This window comes from Eleutherodactylus coqui, chromosome 13, assembly GCF_035609145.1.
Source record: "Eleutherodactylus coqui strain aEleCoq1 chromosome 13, aEleCoq1.hap1, whole genome shotgun sequence".
Lineage (NCBI taxonomy): Eukaryota > Metazoa > Chordata > Amphibia > Anura > Eleutherodactylidae > Eleutherodactylus > Eleutherodactylus coqui.
In genome coordinates this window covers 97089827-97107419 of record NC_089849.1, presented here as the reverse complement: position 1 = coordinate 97107419, position 17593 = coordinate 97089827, and the positions used below count along the sequence as shown (strand labels likewise).

Here is a 17593-nt window from a genome sequence, read left to right as displayed (position 1 = left end):
CTCCTGCTTTCCTATGGGTTCCTTTCCATTAGCAATGTTTTGTAGCATGAGACATTGCAAGACAAAAAAAATGCGGCTTGCTAGAGATGCCCGCAACTTGCTTTGTTTTATAGCCTATGTTGCGCCATGGACTCTTACTCCCTGCTGCATCGCACGAAAACGCATTTTCGTGCGGTGCGATGCAACTTTTACAGTAGGAAATCCTACAGTAAAACTTCAAAATAAGCCCTAGCTGCATTTAAAAAAAATAAAAAAATACCCACCTCCAGGAAGCGCTGCCTCTGATTGGCTATGGAGCGCTGCGGCTCAGCCAATTAGAGTCAGCGCTCGATGAACCAATCAGAGGCAGCGCTGGACCAAGAAGAGATGCCTGAAGACAATTGCCGAAGCTGCAGAGAAGACGCGGTGGAGCTGACAGAGCTTGTTACATTTGGGGTTTGTATGCAGCTAGGGCTTATTTTTCCAGCACTCCCCCTTGGAAAGTCCTCGCACGTGGTGCTACAAAGTACAAAATCGCGATATCGCCGCTAGAAAATGGAGCAATACCGCACACAACACCCTTGCAATATCGTTGCGATTTTCTCGTGGCGATATTGCGCCGCCCGTGTGACTCAGGCCATAAGAATGGAGTTCATATTCATGCGAGCTTTGTGCGTTTCGCAATACACAAAACTCGCACAAGATTCTCCCCGTGTGAATGCAACCTAATAGAAGGTTCTAAACTCTTGGGATTCTTGGGTGACAACGTCCAGTGTGTAATTCTGGCTAGTGGCGGTCGTCACGTAGCAGAGCAAGACAACTAAACAATGGCTGTGTAGCTGCAATACTAATCTGCACCACAAATAAAACACCAGGGTTACAGTGAAGACTGACACATATACAGACAGAAGTAGAAAAGGAGCACCAAAATGTAACACTACATAACGAGGCACAATAATATATATCACTTTGTGAAAAGCTGGGATAATGAGCCCTAATTGGCTCTGCAGCTGCAGTCCAACTAGTGTTCTCTTTTATCAGCTGCTGCTTAATGGTGCTTAAAAACAGGATATCCAGATATAGTTAACTATATATAAATACACACATACATAATGCAATTAAGTCAGCAGAAAATAACTATAGATGTACTTGGGCGAGGACAGGACGTGTTCATCACATGGCTTACCACCGGAAATGTGTTTCCATTGCCTTAACAGGGAACACCTAATAAGGCTCGTCGGAAAGAGCAGGAACAAAACCCATCTAATGATAACAACAATAATAATCATATGTCACACACCCAGCGTGGCCCGCCCAGGCTTCAGGTACACAGCTAAAACCTCCTCAGTGAGCCGGTTTATCACCGCCACAGTCTGTGGGTGGACATTGATATTGCCAAATAGGATGGGGCGATGGTGGGGATCACATCCATGAACCCAATACATCCATTAAAAAGGGAAATCCACTTTACTGCTATAGATAAACCAGCAAGAGACGTTCCTAAACACACTTCGGTCACACGTTCACCCAAGCTGTAACAATTAAGAGACTGTAAAAAGAAAAAAAATCTTGTTATTTGTATAGCGCCAACTTATTCCGCAGAGCTTGCAGGCAATTTTTATTTATTACTTCCCCAGCAAGCTGGGTAATCATTCTACCGACCTCGGAAGGATGGGACGGGTGAGTTGACCTTGAGTCAGCTACCTGAACCTTGCGGGGATTGAACTCACAACCTCCAGTTCATGAGCAGGTTCGATCCCCGCATGGTTCAGGTAGCAGACTATAAGTCTACAACACTTTGTAATGCTTGCTGGTAATCGGCTCACTACTTCTGTTGCCAACTGCCATATTGATGTGCGCAGAACCAACAAATCTCGACACAGTGAATCAACACCTCAATTAAAAAGCCATTTTATTACTGTCTCTATGAGGTGGCATTCACACTGGTGACAGCAAGCCACATCAGATATTCTCGAACGCAACTCTGATCACACAGCATACGCAAACTCTGCCCTTGTGGTGTGCAATATGTGGGGGACCGTACTACTATATGTTCTATTCTCATGCAAGAACTGCACATAAATAGAACATGCTGTGATTTTTTGCACTGCTGCAAAAAAATCATTGCCCATTGCAAACACTGGGTTGAATTTACATTCAAGTTTTTTGCGTCTTGCAGTGCACAAAACTTGCACGATTTTCTTGCCAGTGTCAATGCACCCTTAGAGAGAGCAAACTACGGGAGTGTGCTGACACATTTTAGTCAAGCTTTTCATCCATACCATTAGAACAAGGACTATATATATGAAACGCAGAGAAACGTCTACAAGCGGAACAGCCTAATGGAAAGAAAAGACGCAGCAGTCAAAAAAATATACAAAAATCACACCTTGAGTGAAGGACTCAAAAATGATAAAAGCTGCAAGAAAGACGCCTCTAAGGCCGCCTTGTCCATGGGCGAGGCCAATATATTGCTAGTGAGATTCCAACGCGGGGAAGCAGGGGGGAGAAATGACTGGTCTCCTCGGTGAGCCTGACAGATAGGTTCACCATGGAGAATCGCAGCATGCCGCGATTTGAATCCCGCGAGCGGAGAATCGCTATGATCCTCCACTCGTGGATGTCGGACTGTGCTTTACATCGTTAAGTCTACGGAAAGCGTTCAATGCGTTACCCGCAGCCGGATCATCACCGCGGATAACGCAGTGACATATCGCCCGTGGGCAGGAGACCTAAGTGTCGAAACATCGCTGATATGTGTTGGTGATGTTAATAAACGCTATTATTCGCCTACGCCAATAAACATCTCACTATTAGGTTGATCTGTTTTATAGGATTGCTCCAAGGGTAACGCACGGCGAACCAGCGCTCACATCTTCTTAAGAAATCTGCCTTCCTGCTGTATCTGAAGCAGGACAGAAGATATATTAGTTTGGTAACGCATTTCTGCTGCGCATTTTATTCCGAAATATATCAGCAAGTGACCGTGAAGCTTGCTACATATTAGCCTATCTATTCCGTGGACCTCCCGTATACACAGAGCAAGCCTAGTTTTCCAATGGGTTTCGGCCATGCTAAGAATTAAAAAAGTACATGCTGAAAACGCAACAAATGTATCAAGGACACTTATTTTGGAATCAGCTAACTCCAGAAGCTTTAGATAAGAGGGGCTGCAGCGACGGGTGGCTGTGGGGCTCTAAGGTCCATCTCTGCCACCTTATACATTTCGCACTGGGGGGTCCAGGTTCTAAAGTCTCTGGCTGATCCAAACCACCTGAATGTTTGTGGCTTGATCTGCCCTTCAAAGAAGTTTCCAACGTGTTTCAGTAATGAATGCCACCTATGTTATGAAAGAAGTCTACATCCCTAAAACGCTATAGTACATTTCTCCAGGCTGCTCAGGGGACTCAAATCTCATCCAAGTCGCAGGGCTCAGAGGTGGTGCAGAATATCGGGCATGGTTTACTATTTCTAAAGTTCCTACTAATTATATTGTGCGATCTATAAGCCATTTATTTTTCCCATTTTTGTCCAATCTCCCCAGAGACTCGGTGTCTTCCACCTGCTGAGCCTTCTCAGTGCAGGAACTGATCCTCTCCTATTAGCTGTAGCCTACAGGTATTAAAACGCACCTGCTGCCTCCCGCCCACACTGTGCACAGCCTGGCAGGTTGGAACATGGGACCTCAGCGAGCGAGCTGCAGCTTCCCATTGCAGCGCATTCACCTTACCACAGATTTCCCACACTGGCCTGCTCCGAGCATCTCTTCTGTAGAAGTCCAAATAATAGGAGCAGTTCTCTTAAAGCTGCAGTGAGAATGAGGCTTTCTGAATCAGATGGTCGTAGGGAAGAACAGCACAAAATCACATCAATGGCTAGAAGAAGCACCTAGAGTATTGGATGCCGCATTACAGAAACTTTATGGAACTTTACGGTAGGGCTCTAGACACGAACATAGCCACTGGTGCTCAAACTAAACCTGGATTCGTCACTGAAGACAATCCAGTTCCACCACGTAGCAGTCCTGTTTCGTTGTTCACGACACCATTGCAGATGGAGGAGATGATGGGTGTCAAGTACATGTAATGGGTGCTGGGAGACTAAATGTCCTTCAGCCAAGAACCTGGAAATGGATCCAACAGACACAGCGGCCTGTAACGATGGCGCCATCTGTCTCTGGATGGCAAACAAAATAGTTAGATCTGCTTGTGCTTGTCGAATGATCAGACGCTCTTCTCTACTGGTGGTCTGTAGGGGGCGTCCTGAGCTCGGTCACCTTGTGTGCCCTCATGGTCACTGGTCCCAACACCTCCTAACAGTCTGGTCAGAACGCCCGATGGGGGACAATTCATCGATACGACCATCCAGCTTCTCACATCCCAATAATGCGCCCCTCTCAGACTCTGGTAACGGGGTGAAATCTCTTCTCTGCGTCATAGAGGCGTCTAGTGGTCAACAAGCTCTACACAAGCGGAAGAAGAGGTCACTACACACAAGGAGCCTCCGAGAGCCTTTTATAGGCCAAGGGGGGAACCAGTTTAGGGCCTCCGGTGACAAAACCGTCCATCTAATCACCACAACTCCCATCATTTACATATCTGCATGCCAAGTTTTGCAGAAAAACATCAACTTCTAGCAGAGCAATTGTTTTCTGTCTAAGAGTGTATTTGGCCTTTAAAAATTACATTTTCAACAATAAATATGAATTCAAATCTTCAAATTCTTTTTCTCGTTTCTCAATCTAGCCATTTCTGGAAAAGTTGGGTGAGCACCAATGTAACGGTCACAACAATCCGTATATAGAGGGTGACACCCACCTATTTTAGGGCTCTCAATGACAAGTCTGCATAGCTATGTAGTTAGATAAAAGGTTTATGCAGCTCCATAGATGAACTCCATAGTATTCTGAAGCATGCCACGGAGGTCTGGCAGTGGTCTGGGGGTATTTCCAGATCAGACATTAAAGGCTGGTGATTTTTCTCATATTCTTCTTTTTTTAATGTGAAACCTGAAATACAAGACTGCACGGTCTTTGTTGCTTTAACACAGCCTGACCTCATCCGTCACCCACCCGAATTTCCAGCTCTTCAAGTAAACCCAAGGTCGTTTGCCTGCGTGGTCCATAGTGACGAGTGGTAGCCAAATGAATTTTTAAAAAATGGATAAAAAAAAAAAAAAGAGTAAATTCTAAAGTTTGTCTTATTCACCCATATTTTGCAGATTATAAGACATCTGATAATATAGGAAACAACCAGGTCTTAAAATCTCCAAAAGGCGGTTGAAGGTTTAATTTCACGAACTGGTCCTTTCTTGATGTTCTAGGGTAGAAGATTGGCCTAATATTTTATTTACTACGGACAGTGGCATTTATTAGCAGTGTCACCGCATCCCGGTACCCTCTAACAATGCCACGTGGTATAAACTACGTCTGGTGGAGCTGGTATTCCGCTATGCCCACCAAGTGCCACACAGTCATTGTAAAACCAGGGAATCCTTGTTTTCATCACAAGGTATATAGGATGGAAGGGAGACAAAATGAAAAAAAGCAGGGCCACAGAATGTGCCACCAGGGGGTGAGAGGGGTAGGGGCAGGATATTTCTCAGGCAGGGTGGGTTCTTATAGGGGGGAGCTGAGAAATTGAGGCTTTCAATTCGTAGGCACTCACCCCAATTTAATTCCTACATGCTGCTGCTACTCAGTCTGTAGGCCACCATTGTACCCCCAGTGTGCTGCAGTGCATTGTGGGGGAAGAGGGGATCCCAATGCCTTGCAGATACCGAAAAACTACTGCTCTGAGAACTAACAGCAAGCATCAAGCAGAAGGGCAGAGGTGGACTTGAGAAGACTGCAGTATGGGAATCTGGTCCTTCTACCGCTGGTGGAAACCAAGGTCCTGGATTTGGAGAGCAGCAGACTGCAGCCGTTGTATGTAGGCTATGAAAATACCCAGTAAACCATGTAAGAGGAAATAGGTGGACCAGAGGACACGGACTGATCAGGAGTGGAGACTTCGCACGCCAACTGCCTATTGTAAGATGTAAGACATTTTAACTGGAAAGTGCATCTTGTAGTCTAAAAAATCAAGTATTTCTTTTAATTGAAGTACCTGGGAATACAAAAACTAATGAAAATGCCAAACTGTTTCAGATTGTGTATGATTACCATGAGAAAAAGGAGAAAATATCAAATCTAGTTGGTTGGACAGGTCACCACCTTCCCCAAAATCGGCACAAATCTGTCCTTATATACCCCCTGTAATGCTCAGGGACCCTGTAGCCCACTTCTCTCAAATACTCTGCTGCCAAGGACTCTGCTCCTGCCATAATCTCCTGAATGACTCTGTGCTGCCACTTTCATTGCCACAAAAGCTGCATATGTATTAAAGGTCATGATTAGCATTAATTACAGTAAACAACAGAGTGTATACAGGCTCTACACACAATACACATCCATGTGGAGGTAGGGACTAGCTGTCACAGGTTCCTATAGAATTAGATGGAACATGCCCAGACATATCATGCTACATACAGATGTAGCAAAGTTTAACTTGAGGCTTAAAGGGAACCTGTCACCTCCCTACAGCATAAAGGTATGGTAAGGCACGGGGGTCAGAGGATAAAGATAAGGTAAGACATGGGGTCACGGGACAATGGTATGGTAAGACATGGGGTCACAGGACAATGTTATGGTAAGGTGTGGGGTCACAGGACAATGGTATGGTAAGACGTGGGGTCACAGGACAATGGTATGGTAAGACGTGGGGTCACAGGACAATGGTATGGTAAGACGTGGGGTCACAGGACAATGACACACTTATACTTTTTGAGGGTGACAGAACAATTAAGAACTTAGGTCTGGGGTCCCAGTTCCTAAACTAAAAGCATTATCCTTTGATTGTACACTCACTAGCCACCATCTCCACTGGGAGTCTCAGCCCAGCTTCTACTACCTTTGAAGCTCAATAAAACCTGTAGGCAATTACTCCCAAGCTTTGTTTCCACCCTGTGGTTTCAGGGTGTGCTACCTTGAGCTGTCACTTCTCAGTTCTACTCTGTTGCATAACTGTTTTTTGTTTGCTTGTTTCAGTTTAGACTATACAAGAGGCACAAATGTAAAGTAAACAGCACCAAACAACAAGATTAACGAAAACTGTAGAGAATTTTAAAAAAGGTTGCCAATATTTTCCAATTACTCCTCCACGCAATTGTGCCTGTATTTTTTGTAATATTAAATATTCTTGTATAATAAAAAGACAAAAGTATTATAAAAGCGATAACTTTACTGGCTAACCAGAAAAATGATATAGGCAAGAGTTCAAGACCCCCTTCATCAGCCTTAACCTGACAAGCCTGATGGAGGAGCCTTAAATCGCCGCGAAAGCAACGGATCTAATCTTTCTGCTGAGCCAATAAAGTTATCGGCTCTATAATACTCTTGTAGAAAAAAAGACAGAAGTATTTAAACGAGGATTTTTCTACCTAACATGGTACAAGACTCTTTTTACTCTATGCCGCACCTGTATTTCGAAACTTAAACTAATAGCCAATTATTATTTTTGAAAACCATGACATCACTGAGAAACAAGATGGCTGAAATGATGATCGATATGACCATGAACTGTAAATCGATCCAACCAATCACAGCCATTCAGTGATGTCATTCACTGAATGGCTGTGACTGATCGAGCGCCAGCTTCGACTGGCTGGCGCTCGATCCAATCACAACACTCGCTTGCCGGAGGCAGGGTAATTCAAAACTCTGTTACCAGAAAGAAGAGAATCCTTGGTCAGGCTGACACGGAAACCTGCCGAAGTGTCGGAGACCAGCGTGAAGACCCAGACACTGGCGGCAAGGTGAGTATTTTTTTTTAAGTAGTGTAGCTAGAGTTTATTCTTGGGGGGGGGGGGGGTTATTTCAAGCCTCTCCCTGAAAATCAGGGTAGGGCTTATTATTGGGGTAGGTCTTATTATCAGAGAAAGATGGTAGCACTCATTCAACCATTAAAACAGGAATATGCCCCTATACTATATACATGTATATGTTTATATTTATCTAAGCACTATTACTATTAATATGAAGTTTAAAAAAAATAATGATGGAATGAAAACTGTATAACCAATATGTATTAGCGAAAAAAAATATATAAAAAAAACACATAAATATGAATAAAAATAAACCACTAAATGTAAAACTGTAAAAATGTAAAAAATGTACAAAACAACGATAAGTACTTCTAGAAAATGTCATCAGGTGAAGTTTCTCCATGATATAATAATGTAGGTTTAAATATATGAAACCAAAAAACAGGCATAACCAAGCTGCCATGTAATAAAATGCACTTATTAACTTGTCCACAATCCGCTCTGGACACCATGGCCGCACGTAGCAGACACCTTGAACGTAGGCGATTAGAGGACCTGTTGCTGTCCTCACCCTTGTTTGCTGCATAGAAAGACAGGGGTTTAAGTAAAAGAAAGAAGTATATTGATTGTGCACACAATGCATGGGAGCTCAGGGCACGAAGAATATCAGGTGCATCTCTACAGCCTCAGGGTGCAACTCCTGTACTTTAAATCCCTCCCTCAGAGACAGCTGAGATCAGTCTTCCTTGTAAGAAGTCAGAGAACAGGTACTTCTCCAGCAGCAGCAGCCGGCACACTCAGGGAGAGCTCTGCTCCATCTGGTAAGAACCCTTCTTCACTTTATACCGATTTAGATCAGGAATCTCCTCTTTATCATCTGCTCCTTCATTACTAGTGCTTTATGTTATTAGAGCAGGCTTCTACCTGGAGCGCCTAGCAGTGTCTTGGCTGCTACTTTAATCCAGCAGGTGCTTTGCCCGGACGTATTTCTCTTAATTACATAAGAGTGAGCAAAGAACATGAAACAAAAAGAAAGAGAACGCAACGAAGATAAATCAAAACGTTATGAAGAGAGTCTTAAACTCAACGCCATTTACTCACCTTTTTTTAATGCTTTTAAAAAAATTGAGTAAATAACTAGAAAATTGATAAAAAGTAGTAATATAGTATAGAATAAGAGATTGTGTTCGAGACATGTACATTCTTCACTACACTCTTCAGATATGTACAATGTTCAATTAAAAAAACCACTATATATATATATATATATATATATATATATATATATATATATATATATATATATATATATATATATATATTAGATTATATTATATATGTTTTTCAATTAAAAGACTACTTTAATAAGATTTCCTTGAATACCAAGTCAGAGTCGATACCTGGAAGCTGGTCTGTAGATGGCCGGAGGCTTAGGTGTATGACAATGTGTGATAGTTACATAGGACGGGATTTCACGCATAGGACAGGTGGAACATACTAGTCGTTCTAGAAAATGTTTTATATGTGGCATTTACTCAGTATTACTTATGTGGTTGAAAAGTACACACACACTATGTATGTATGTATGTATGTATGTATGTATGTATGTATGTACACACACGCAAACATTTGAAATCATTAAGGTTTCCCTATAACTTGTACATATCCACACCTCTTATGAATATATTATATATATGCATCCATATATACGCACACGCTCAAGATACTTCAATACAAGTCCAACTAGTCGAACAGCTACCAAACAGAAACTTCGCTTGCGACACACTCGAGCAGGGTGACAGTGGCATGTCCTAGGGTTATGCAATCAATGCCACATCACAGGATTTAATTAGAATATGCCCTTACACAGAAATTACACCGACTCCCTAGTGAGATGCCACTTATGCCACGCTCCTCTTAAGACTTCGCTGAGAACCCATCCATTTCACCGTGAGTAAATATCATTACCGGGGGGGGGTATAACTTTTAGCAATAAATATTTAAAGGTGGGCATCATTATTTATACAGGATTGAAGGGGGAAAAAAAAAAAGAGAAAGTTGAAGTTAACAGAAACTGAGAGGAGTTAGACCGAAACTTAACTTGTATTCGGAAACAATAGTAGGCAATTGCAATTGAATCAGCTCTATCCACAATTGCATGGATATGCAAAGTTATACACTTTTGGTAACAGCAGCACCGGCCTCAGAAAGCGTTCTCTCCCGTTTGTTGTGACAACAGTCACCTTCAAAGGCGGGGGGAAAAGAGCACTGGCACTTTCGTATATATCCATAGACTCTGATACCCGCATTGTTGTGCCCAGCCGAAGTCCGATCTGATACCAGCACTGTTGTGCCCAGCCGAAGTCCGATCTAATACCAGCACTGTTGTGCCCATTCGAAGTCCGATCCGATTCCAGCAGTGTTGGGCCCAATCCAGAAAATTTGCATACCTCCCCTGTGTGAAAACGCATTTAGCAGCTCAACAACACTCAATCAGATCAAACACTAAATGCCAAGTACATTCCCATTATACCCACCAAAACCTGAAACTGCAATCCCCATCACGGCGACTGCCCTGTAGCTTTTAAGAGAGTGTTAAGGGTTAAGAAATAACACCAAGCTGCAAGGCGTTATAACATGCTCCTCATAGACCAGGGGGAAAAGAAATTAATATTAAAAAAAAAAAAATTTCTGCAAAATCTTTGTTATGAAACAGAGTGGAGTAAGTAATGGTCACAAAAAAAAAGTTTTATATATATTTATATATATATGCGCAATCCCATGAAGTGCGGTAGACGATCATTGCCAAATCACAGCAATATTTTATAGTTAGTTTTTTTTACTCCCCAGCACTTGGATTCTTCATTTCCCAGGCGTCAGTTTTTATATTGTGGACTAATCAGACTTCCCATAATGCTAATATGAGTTAACCACTTGAAGGGAATAAAGACATTTCTTTAGAATTCGGTGCCCCGGGGCTCACAGGCAATTAGTTTTTATGTTTTCCAAAGTTATCTGTCAGAGGTTTTGTAACAATCATCATTTACAATCATGGTGCTCCCAGCTAGTAGTGAAATCACTTTTTTTTCTTCATAATCCGTGCCATAACACATCCTAAGTCCACAGTCATGAGAACTCTACTGCACCACTTTCTCACGCCTTAAGTATCGTTGAAAATAGAGACGTGCCAGTACAAGCTGTATCTACAGGGAACCGAGGAAGGAGAATAGGCAAAAAAAAAAGGTTTTCCACTGCTTCTCCTACCTGTAAAAACTACTAAAGGCTTCTTCACACATTTTTTGTTGGTGGCATTTTCATAGCTTCTAAAAGACGCCATAAATTACATACATACATACACACATATATACACCCCACCGTTTTCTTACTGGCATTTAATACAGATTTAAATGATGTATTAAAAATGTATATTGTAAAAGGATCTGTAATGATAAAAATGTGTCGAATTTTTGCTTCTTCACATGTTCCTTGATATTTAGTATCTTATGGTTTAGCTCTATATAAAGACTTTTGCTTATGTTCCTCCAATTCTATGGAAAGGTGTTATTTTCAAACTGCTGTGAAACTACAACCTTCGGCATACCCTTATGGCCCTTGGAAGTTGTAGCTGGAGAGCACTGCTGTAGGTCGTCGTATTAACGAAAAAAGCCTGTATAGTAGGAAAGGAAAAACTAGTTTCATTCCCATATGGACAGATATTAATGTGTAGGCAAGGGCGGTTTCCCATGAGTGTATTATAGCAGCATTTATGCGTCTGACCGCAGGTACAGTATCTCATGTTCAGTGTCCGGCTCAGAATCTCCGCGGTCAGGCCGAGACACGCAGCCATAACACGCTCTTATGTAACTTGCCTTACTTAGGTCTAACAATCTTCATGTACTCCCCATAGGATAGGTAATTTAATTGTGGGTCTGTCCTGGAAGCGCTTTGGTTTTCAGAACTGTCAATCACCCTCCTATTATAATGAGGGAGTGTTGAAGTATTTACCCCCTTGCTAAGCCAGTTTGCCTAGGTACTCTAAAGGGAAAGAGTCACCATGACCTGACCTATTATATAAATCACATTTTTGTGTTTTTAACATATTTTTTAAAAATTCTTGGTGATTTTTTTTTTAACATTTTTGGTAACAATCTATAGTTTTTAAATAATCCTAAAATCCTGTATTTTTCACACGGAGCACAGAGCCGAATACTAGTCTGTCACTTCCTGATCTGTAAAGAAAGCTTAACAGCAGTCATCTCACTAACAGGACAGGATTACACTGAGAGGCCACCTCTACGTATAGAACGCAGGATCCACCACTCACTATAGGTATAAGTTGTGACTATCTGCTCCCCTCCCTGCAGAATGACCCCCTGCGCAAGCTATAGAGCATGTCTACCACAGTCTCCCATGCAAAGCCAATGACCCCCTCCTGTCCATTGTGTAAATGGCCCATAAGGCTGCCATAAAGCATATCTTCTAAATGTAGCTTAGGAAAGATGTCCGCCTCCATAGTCCGGTATAGACGACAGAATTAAAAAATTCTACCAATCAGAAAATTAAAAAATAATAGAAAAATAGAAAATGTTACCCTATCTGGTTTTAATTAATACAAAAAAAGTTGGGTGATTTAGTCCCTTTAAACATACTGTCATGAATGTGGATTAGGAAAGTCACAATGCAATCAGTGGGCGCTGGAAGTTGTGTGTAAGGTAATAGTCTTCCCAGATGCTGATTTTTTTTTTATTTAATAAAAAGCAAAAAGTTCTGATCCTAATTTCTTCTGTTTTTCTTGTTTGTAGATAGAGAACTTCGCCAAGTAGGCGACTTTAAACCAAACGTTTCGGAGAAAGTGGTTTAAGATGAAGAACTGGAGTTCTGCATAAGACAAGAAAGTGAGTTGGGGCAACCAGGGAACTTGAAGATGTCTGTATTAAAGGAGCGTAAGCCAAAGAAGCCACATTACATTCCAAGACCTCCTGGAAAGCCATTCAAATACAAGTGCTTCCAATGTCCATTCACCTGCAACGAGAAATCTCATCTCTTCAACCACATGAAGTATGGGCTTTGCAAAAACTCAATCACTCTAGTTACAGAGCAAGATCGAGCAGTCAAGAGCCCAAAGTCGAATGTTGCGGAGTCCAAACAACCGTCCTCTGAGAGGTTTGTGAAGTGTACACCTGTTGTGGCCAATGGACAGCTCGACTCTAAAGCTCATCATGACATCACAAGGGAAGATCTCAAAGACACTGTGGACTTTAAAAATAGGGAAACTAATGATTATATGGAAAAGTCAATCAACCACAAAGATATTGCCGTACGTTCACCAACCGAGCAGAGCCCAGTTTCAAAGGCCAATGGTTTTGAAGGGGTTCTGAGGCCATCAGCCTTTATGCCAGTTAGAGAACATCGATATCTGAATGGTACAGAGAGAAGCCACTTGCCAGAAATCATTCCACCAATGGGTACAGTTAAAGCAGTCCATAGTGAGGCGTCTGCTTTCCAAAGGTTACCGACCCTATGGAAAACTGGAGAACTAGTTCCACCCGAGCTTGGTCCAAAGTCAACAATCCCCCATTACATCCGTCCAATGGTACCGGAATACAAATATTATGAGACTGGGGTGCCAGGTAGCCTCCCGTGCATGTATGATCCATCAATGCTATCAGTGTATGGTTCTCCAGACAACAGACTCTTCCGTCCTCATCCCATTCAATCTTCAGGACTCTCCTTGTCAAAACCATTAAACCCATCGATAGATTATAGACTAATACATCCATTCCAGCAAAACTCAGCCATGCAGTATGGCTTCTACAGACCGGCTGAACATCCCTTTTTACCTTATGGCCTCAAGTTAACACATGGCCTGACCAAAGCCTCCACAACAGCAACTATGGACAATGTATCTTTCTTGTACCCAACATCAAGCCCACCACTTTATTATCCCTTAGACCCAGCTCAGAAGCAAGTGGACAGCCAAAAGGATGTGCTACTCGGCCAAGACGAGCATAAACATGAAGGAGAGAGCCTCAAGATGAGTCCACGGGCTGCTAGTGCTGCTACTGGCTCTCCTGGCAGACCGAGTCCAACAAACTTCACTCAGAACAGTCAAGGTTTTGAAGGAATCTTTGACCTTTCCAGCAAATCTACCTCTATGTTAGGAAAGTGGGACAGTGTAGGACAAAACCCTACAGCTTTCAAGCCGGTGAGGAAGAATCCAAACTCCCAATCATCACAGAGCAGAGGAGATTCTCCATGGTAAGTTAAAGCAACTTCTAAAACGAAACGGGCATGATAAAGTTTGTGCCAAAATTAAAAATTGACATCTTGTAGACTGATCCAGTTGATTTTGATTAAATCTATCTCTAATTTAATGTGTATGTAGGCCTTCCACTTGGCTTCTGCCATCTTAAATTGAGAGAACAGGGAGCAGACATATTAGATTCTTATCTCTCTGATGCTTTGCTTCTACCCCAAAAAGGGTCTCCTGACCACCTCTTAACTTCCCATAGAGATGTTTGGAAGAATTCAGCTAGTACATTAATGGAAACGTAGTAGGGAAAGGTAGAAAGCTTTAAAAACTAACTTGGTAAGCATGTCCCTAACCTGCACTAATTTCTATTTCAGCTCTGAGAATGAAGAGGGCTTGTCCACCGCGGAGAGCATTACTGAGGACCGTGACGCATCAATGAGCAGTGAAGACGATACATTTGCACCGCTTAACCTCTCCAAAAAAGCAGAGTTGGAAACAGAGACTCAACCAGAAAAACCAACCGACACTGACTTTATGGAGCAAGACATGCCTCTGAACCTATCCGTCAAAGACATGGGAAGGAAAGACAGTGAAGAAGGTTCTCCAAGCCAGAGATCGCTTTCACCAAGTATAGACAGTGTCACCATGGCTGATGTGAAGGCACTAATGGAGAACTGTGATGAGCAAAAGCAATCAGCGGCAGTGGCCCTTTGCCAACTGGCATCATACAGCCCCACTCCAGCCGCCCGGGCGGTTGAGGAGGACAATTTTGAGACACAGGTGGCTAAACCAGAGCAATCAGCTGTGAACTCTCCAGGTGAGCGGAGAGAAGTAAGCCATAGCAAACCGAAGGGTCAGAAAAGGGGAAACCCCAAAGAGGTGGTCAAAATGACCACTAAAAAAACAAAAACATCTGACTACAACAGAGTCTTTACCTTGCGGAAGAGGCAAAGGATGTCTTAGAAGATGTCTATCCACCTAAAAGACTGCAGCTGCTTTCTGGGGACCCTTGTATTTGGCGGGGTCAAGCACTAATGGTTATCTGAAGTTCTCCCCGTCTATAGACTCACTGATGAGTGCAGACTCTAATGAATTAATGAAGCTAATATTTAGCTGAGGAAGGTTTTCCTCTTGCCCCGCTGCTTCCCCGGACCCCCGTGCTGGATTTGGGTCGGGACTTAATATTTATATTGGTAATATTTATTTTTGTATAATATATACCAGGCGCTGCTGCAGGGTGAGGGTCTTATGTCAGCCGTAGAAACTGTACAGACTTGCTGTTCATATTTGGACATTTCCACGTTTTTATGTATAAATGCCGTTTGTTCAGCTTTTAACACAAAATGAAGAGAAAAAGTATTAAAAAAAATAATAAACGCTATATATCAGATAATATTCTGTACTGTGTATTTCTTAAAAGGTTATAGTTAACCCCGAGTGCTCCTGGGGAGCCCGCTGCTTCCACTATGTAATTTTTAGTCTGTGACCACCCACAAGATCAGCACAATACTCCCCAAAAATACTCTGTACTGCAGCGGACCTGATTACTTCAGTTGCCATAGAAAACATACCATCTCCGTATCACGTTATCCATATACCTTGAAATGTCAGTGGCCATTTGATGGACCTAGTTTGCCACATGCTGCTGTCCTCTGTGAATATCAAAGCGAATGGCAAATGGGATATCTATACCTGCTTTGCTTTAGGCCAGGCTCACATGAGCGTAATCTCACAGCGATGTACGCACGTGTAACGCGCGGTGAATGGAATAATTAATTTTGGCCTCCTCCCCTGCTGGTTGAATTTAATGAATGGCTGAGTGCTTCCTGTGGTTGGCTGAGCACTGTGACCAATCACAGGCAGTGCTCAGCTGTCATTCAATGAATGGCTGATGCTGCCTGTGATTGGCTGAGCGCTCAGCCAATCAGACACAGCCCTTCCAGCAGGCGGGGGTTTTAAATCCACACCTGCTGAAAGAACTTTATTACAGTGATGGGACCCAAGTGGCTAGACACGCCTGAGCCCCGGCCTTGCACCATAACCCACGAGAAAGTGATTTGTCTTTAACTTTTCATGTTAGGGCTCATTCACATTTACAATATGCAACACCGCTAAGAGATAGAGCGGGGGGAAAAAAAAGAACTAGTCTGACTGCACATGACAGCATGCGTGAGATTACTGTGCTACACAGCGGTAAAACACTGCATAAATACAAACAGCGCTTTATGCATACGGACGTGTGCATGAGCCCTTAGTTGTAAGGAAACAGCTTGTGGTGGAGGAACAGGGAGGACAATGGAGGCAACAGGTGTTTGTAGGGCATGGTGACTTTGCGACTAAGATGGCAGTAGGCGACAGCTCATCTCGACATACACCCACAATGTACATCTATTCTGCTATTTAGCCTGAGGCGAGAAACTGAATGCTCATCTAGGGATATCTACAGGGATGAAGCCTGCGGAGGAATGTGACAGCAGACAATGGTTTTACAGGTTATAGAACACAAGGTTACATGTATAGCACAACTCTGCAGCAACGCTCACATCCTACCCCCCCAATGCTTCACCCTGAGTGACCGTACAAAGTGCCTGTCCACCATGTAGCTGGCGTGCATCCTACAGGGCGAGGTACGAGTCCGTACTTGCAGGCCCCACAGCTATGTTCGCATGTGTTTCTTTGTGTGGCGCAGAATGTTAAGGCAGCAGAAATGCAGTCCTAAGCTCTCGCTCACAACCTGAAGGTTGCGGGTTCAATCCCTGCTTTGGTCAGGTAGCCGGCTCAAGGTTGACTCAGCCTTCCAAGGTCGGTAAAATGAGTACCCAGCTTGGGAGGGGGGGGTAATAAATAAATTACCTGAAAGTGCTGTGAAATAAGTTGGCACTATACAAATAAGTTTTTATTTACTTTGAAGGATTCTTCATAAGAATGGCCTGAGTACCAAACTTACACATCGCAAATGAGGCCTTCACGGCTGACAAGGTCCCAGGCCACTGTTTTATTATGAAAGACATTTTGGCCAATACTGCAAAGTTCTGGTACGGTTTGTGTTGGATCATTCATTGTGGACTTCCAGAGAATAAAAGCCTGTGTTGGTTGTGTGATGGTCTGATCACTGTACTTCATCCTCTGGTAGGGAACAATCAAGGTACCATTCAATAAAAGCAATCAGAGACTTTGAAGAATTGGTAAAATTGGGGAATTTAGTATACTGTAAAATACCTAAAACCTAGTGAAGAAAATCGTCTAGTTAACTTACTTGGACTGCAAACTGATACATTGTAACTAACTATTAAGAAGTTTGCCCTGTTGACGAGGAGTTTATAACTATAAAAAACCTTCAGCTCTAATATTGATAATAATACTTTCATTCATTGATAGCAAGCAGGGATCTGGAAAATGGTGAGGAAGTGAGGCATAAAATATATTAGTCGGCTGAAGGACTTTTTGTTCTGCAATAATGAAAGCTTGATGGGGAACTGGGCAAAAGTACTGGAAGTT

General features: G+C 42.8%; 2 protein-coding genes across 4 annotated transcripts in view; one reads left to right on the top strand and one right to left on the bottom strand.

Moving 5' to 3' along the window:
- TBCD (tubulin folding cofactor D) overlaps positions 1-17593 on the bottom strand; it is a 172793-nt gene that overhangs the window by 91143 nt on the left and 64057 nt on the right. The gene's annotated exons all lie outside the window — the stretch shown is intronic.
- Positions 8532-15488, top strand: ZNF750 (zinc finger protein 750). Of its 2 annotated transcripts, none has more exons than XM_066586654.1 (3): positions 8532-8663; positions 12645-14100; positions 14470-15488. In XM_066586654.1, exons 2-3 carry the CDS (start codon positions 12767-12769, stop codon positions 15056-15058), a joined length of 1923 nt encoding a protein of 640 aa, XP_066442751.1. In that variant the 5' UTR covers positions 8532-8663; positions 12645-12766; the 3' UTR covers positions 15059-15488. The 2 variants fall into 2 exon arrangements, with proteins under 2 accessions (XP_066442751.1, XP_066442752.1); XM_066586655.1 differs by lacking the exon at positions 8532-8663 and adding an exon at positions 9622-9792.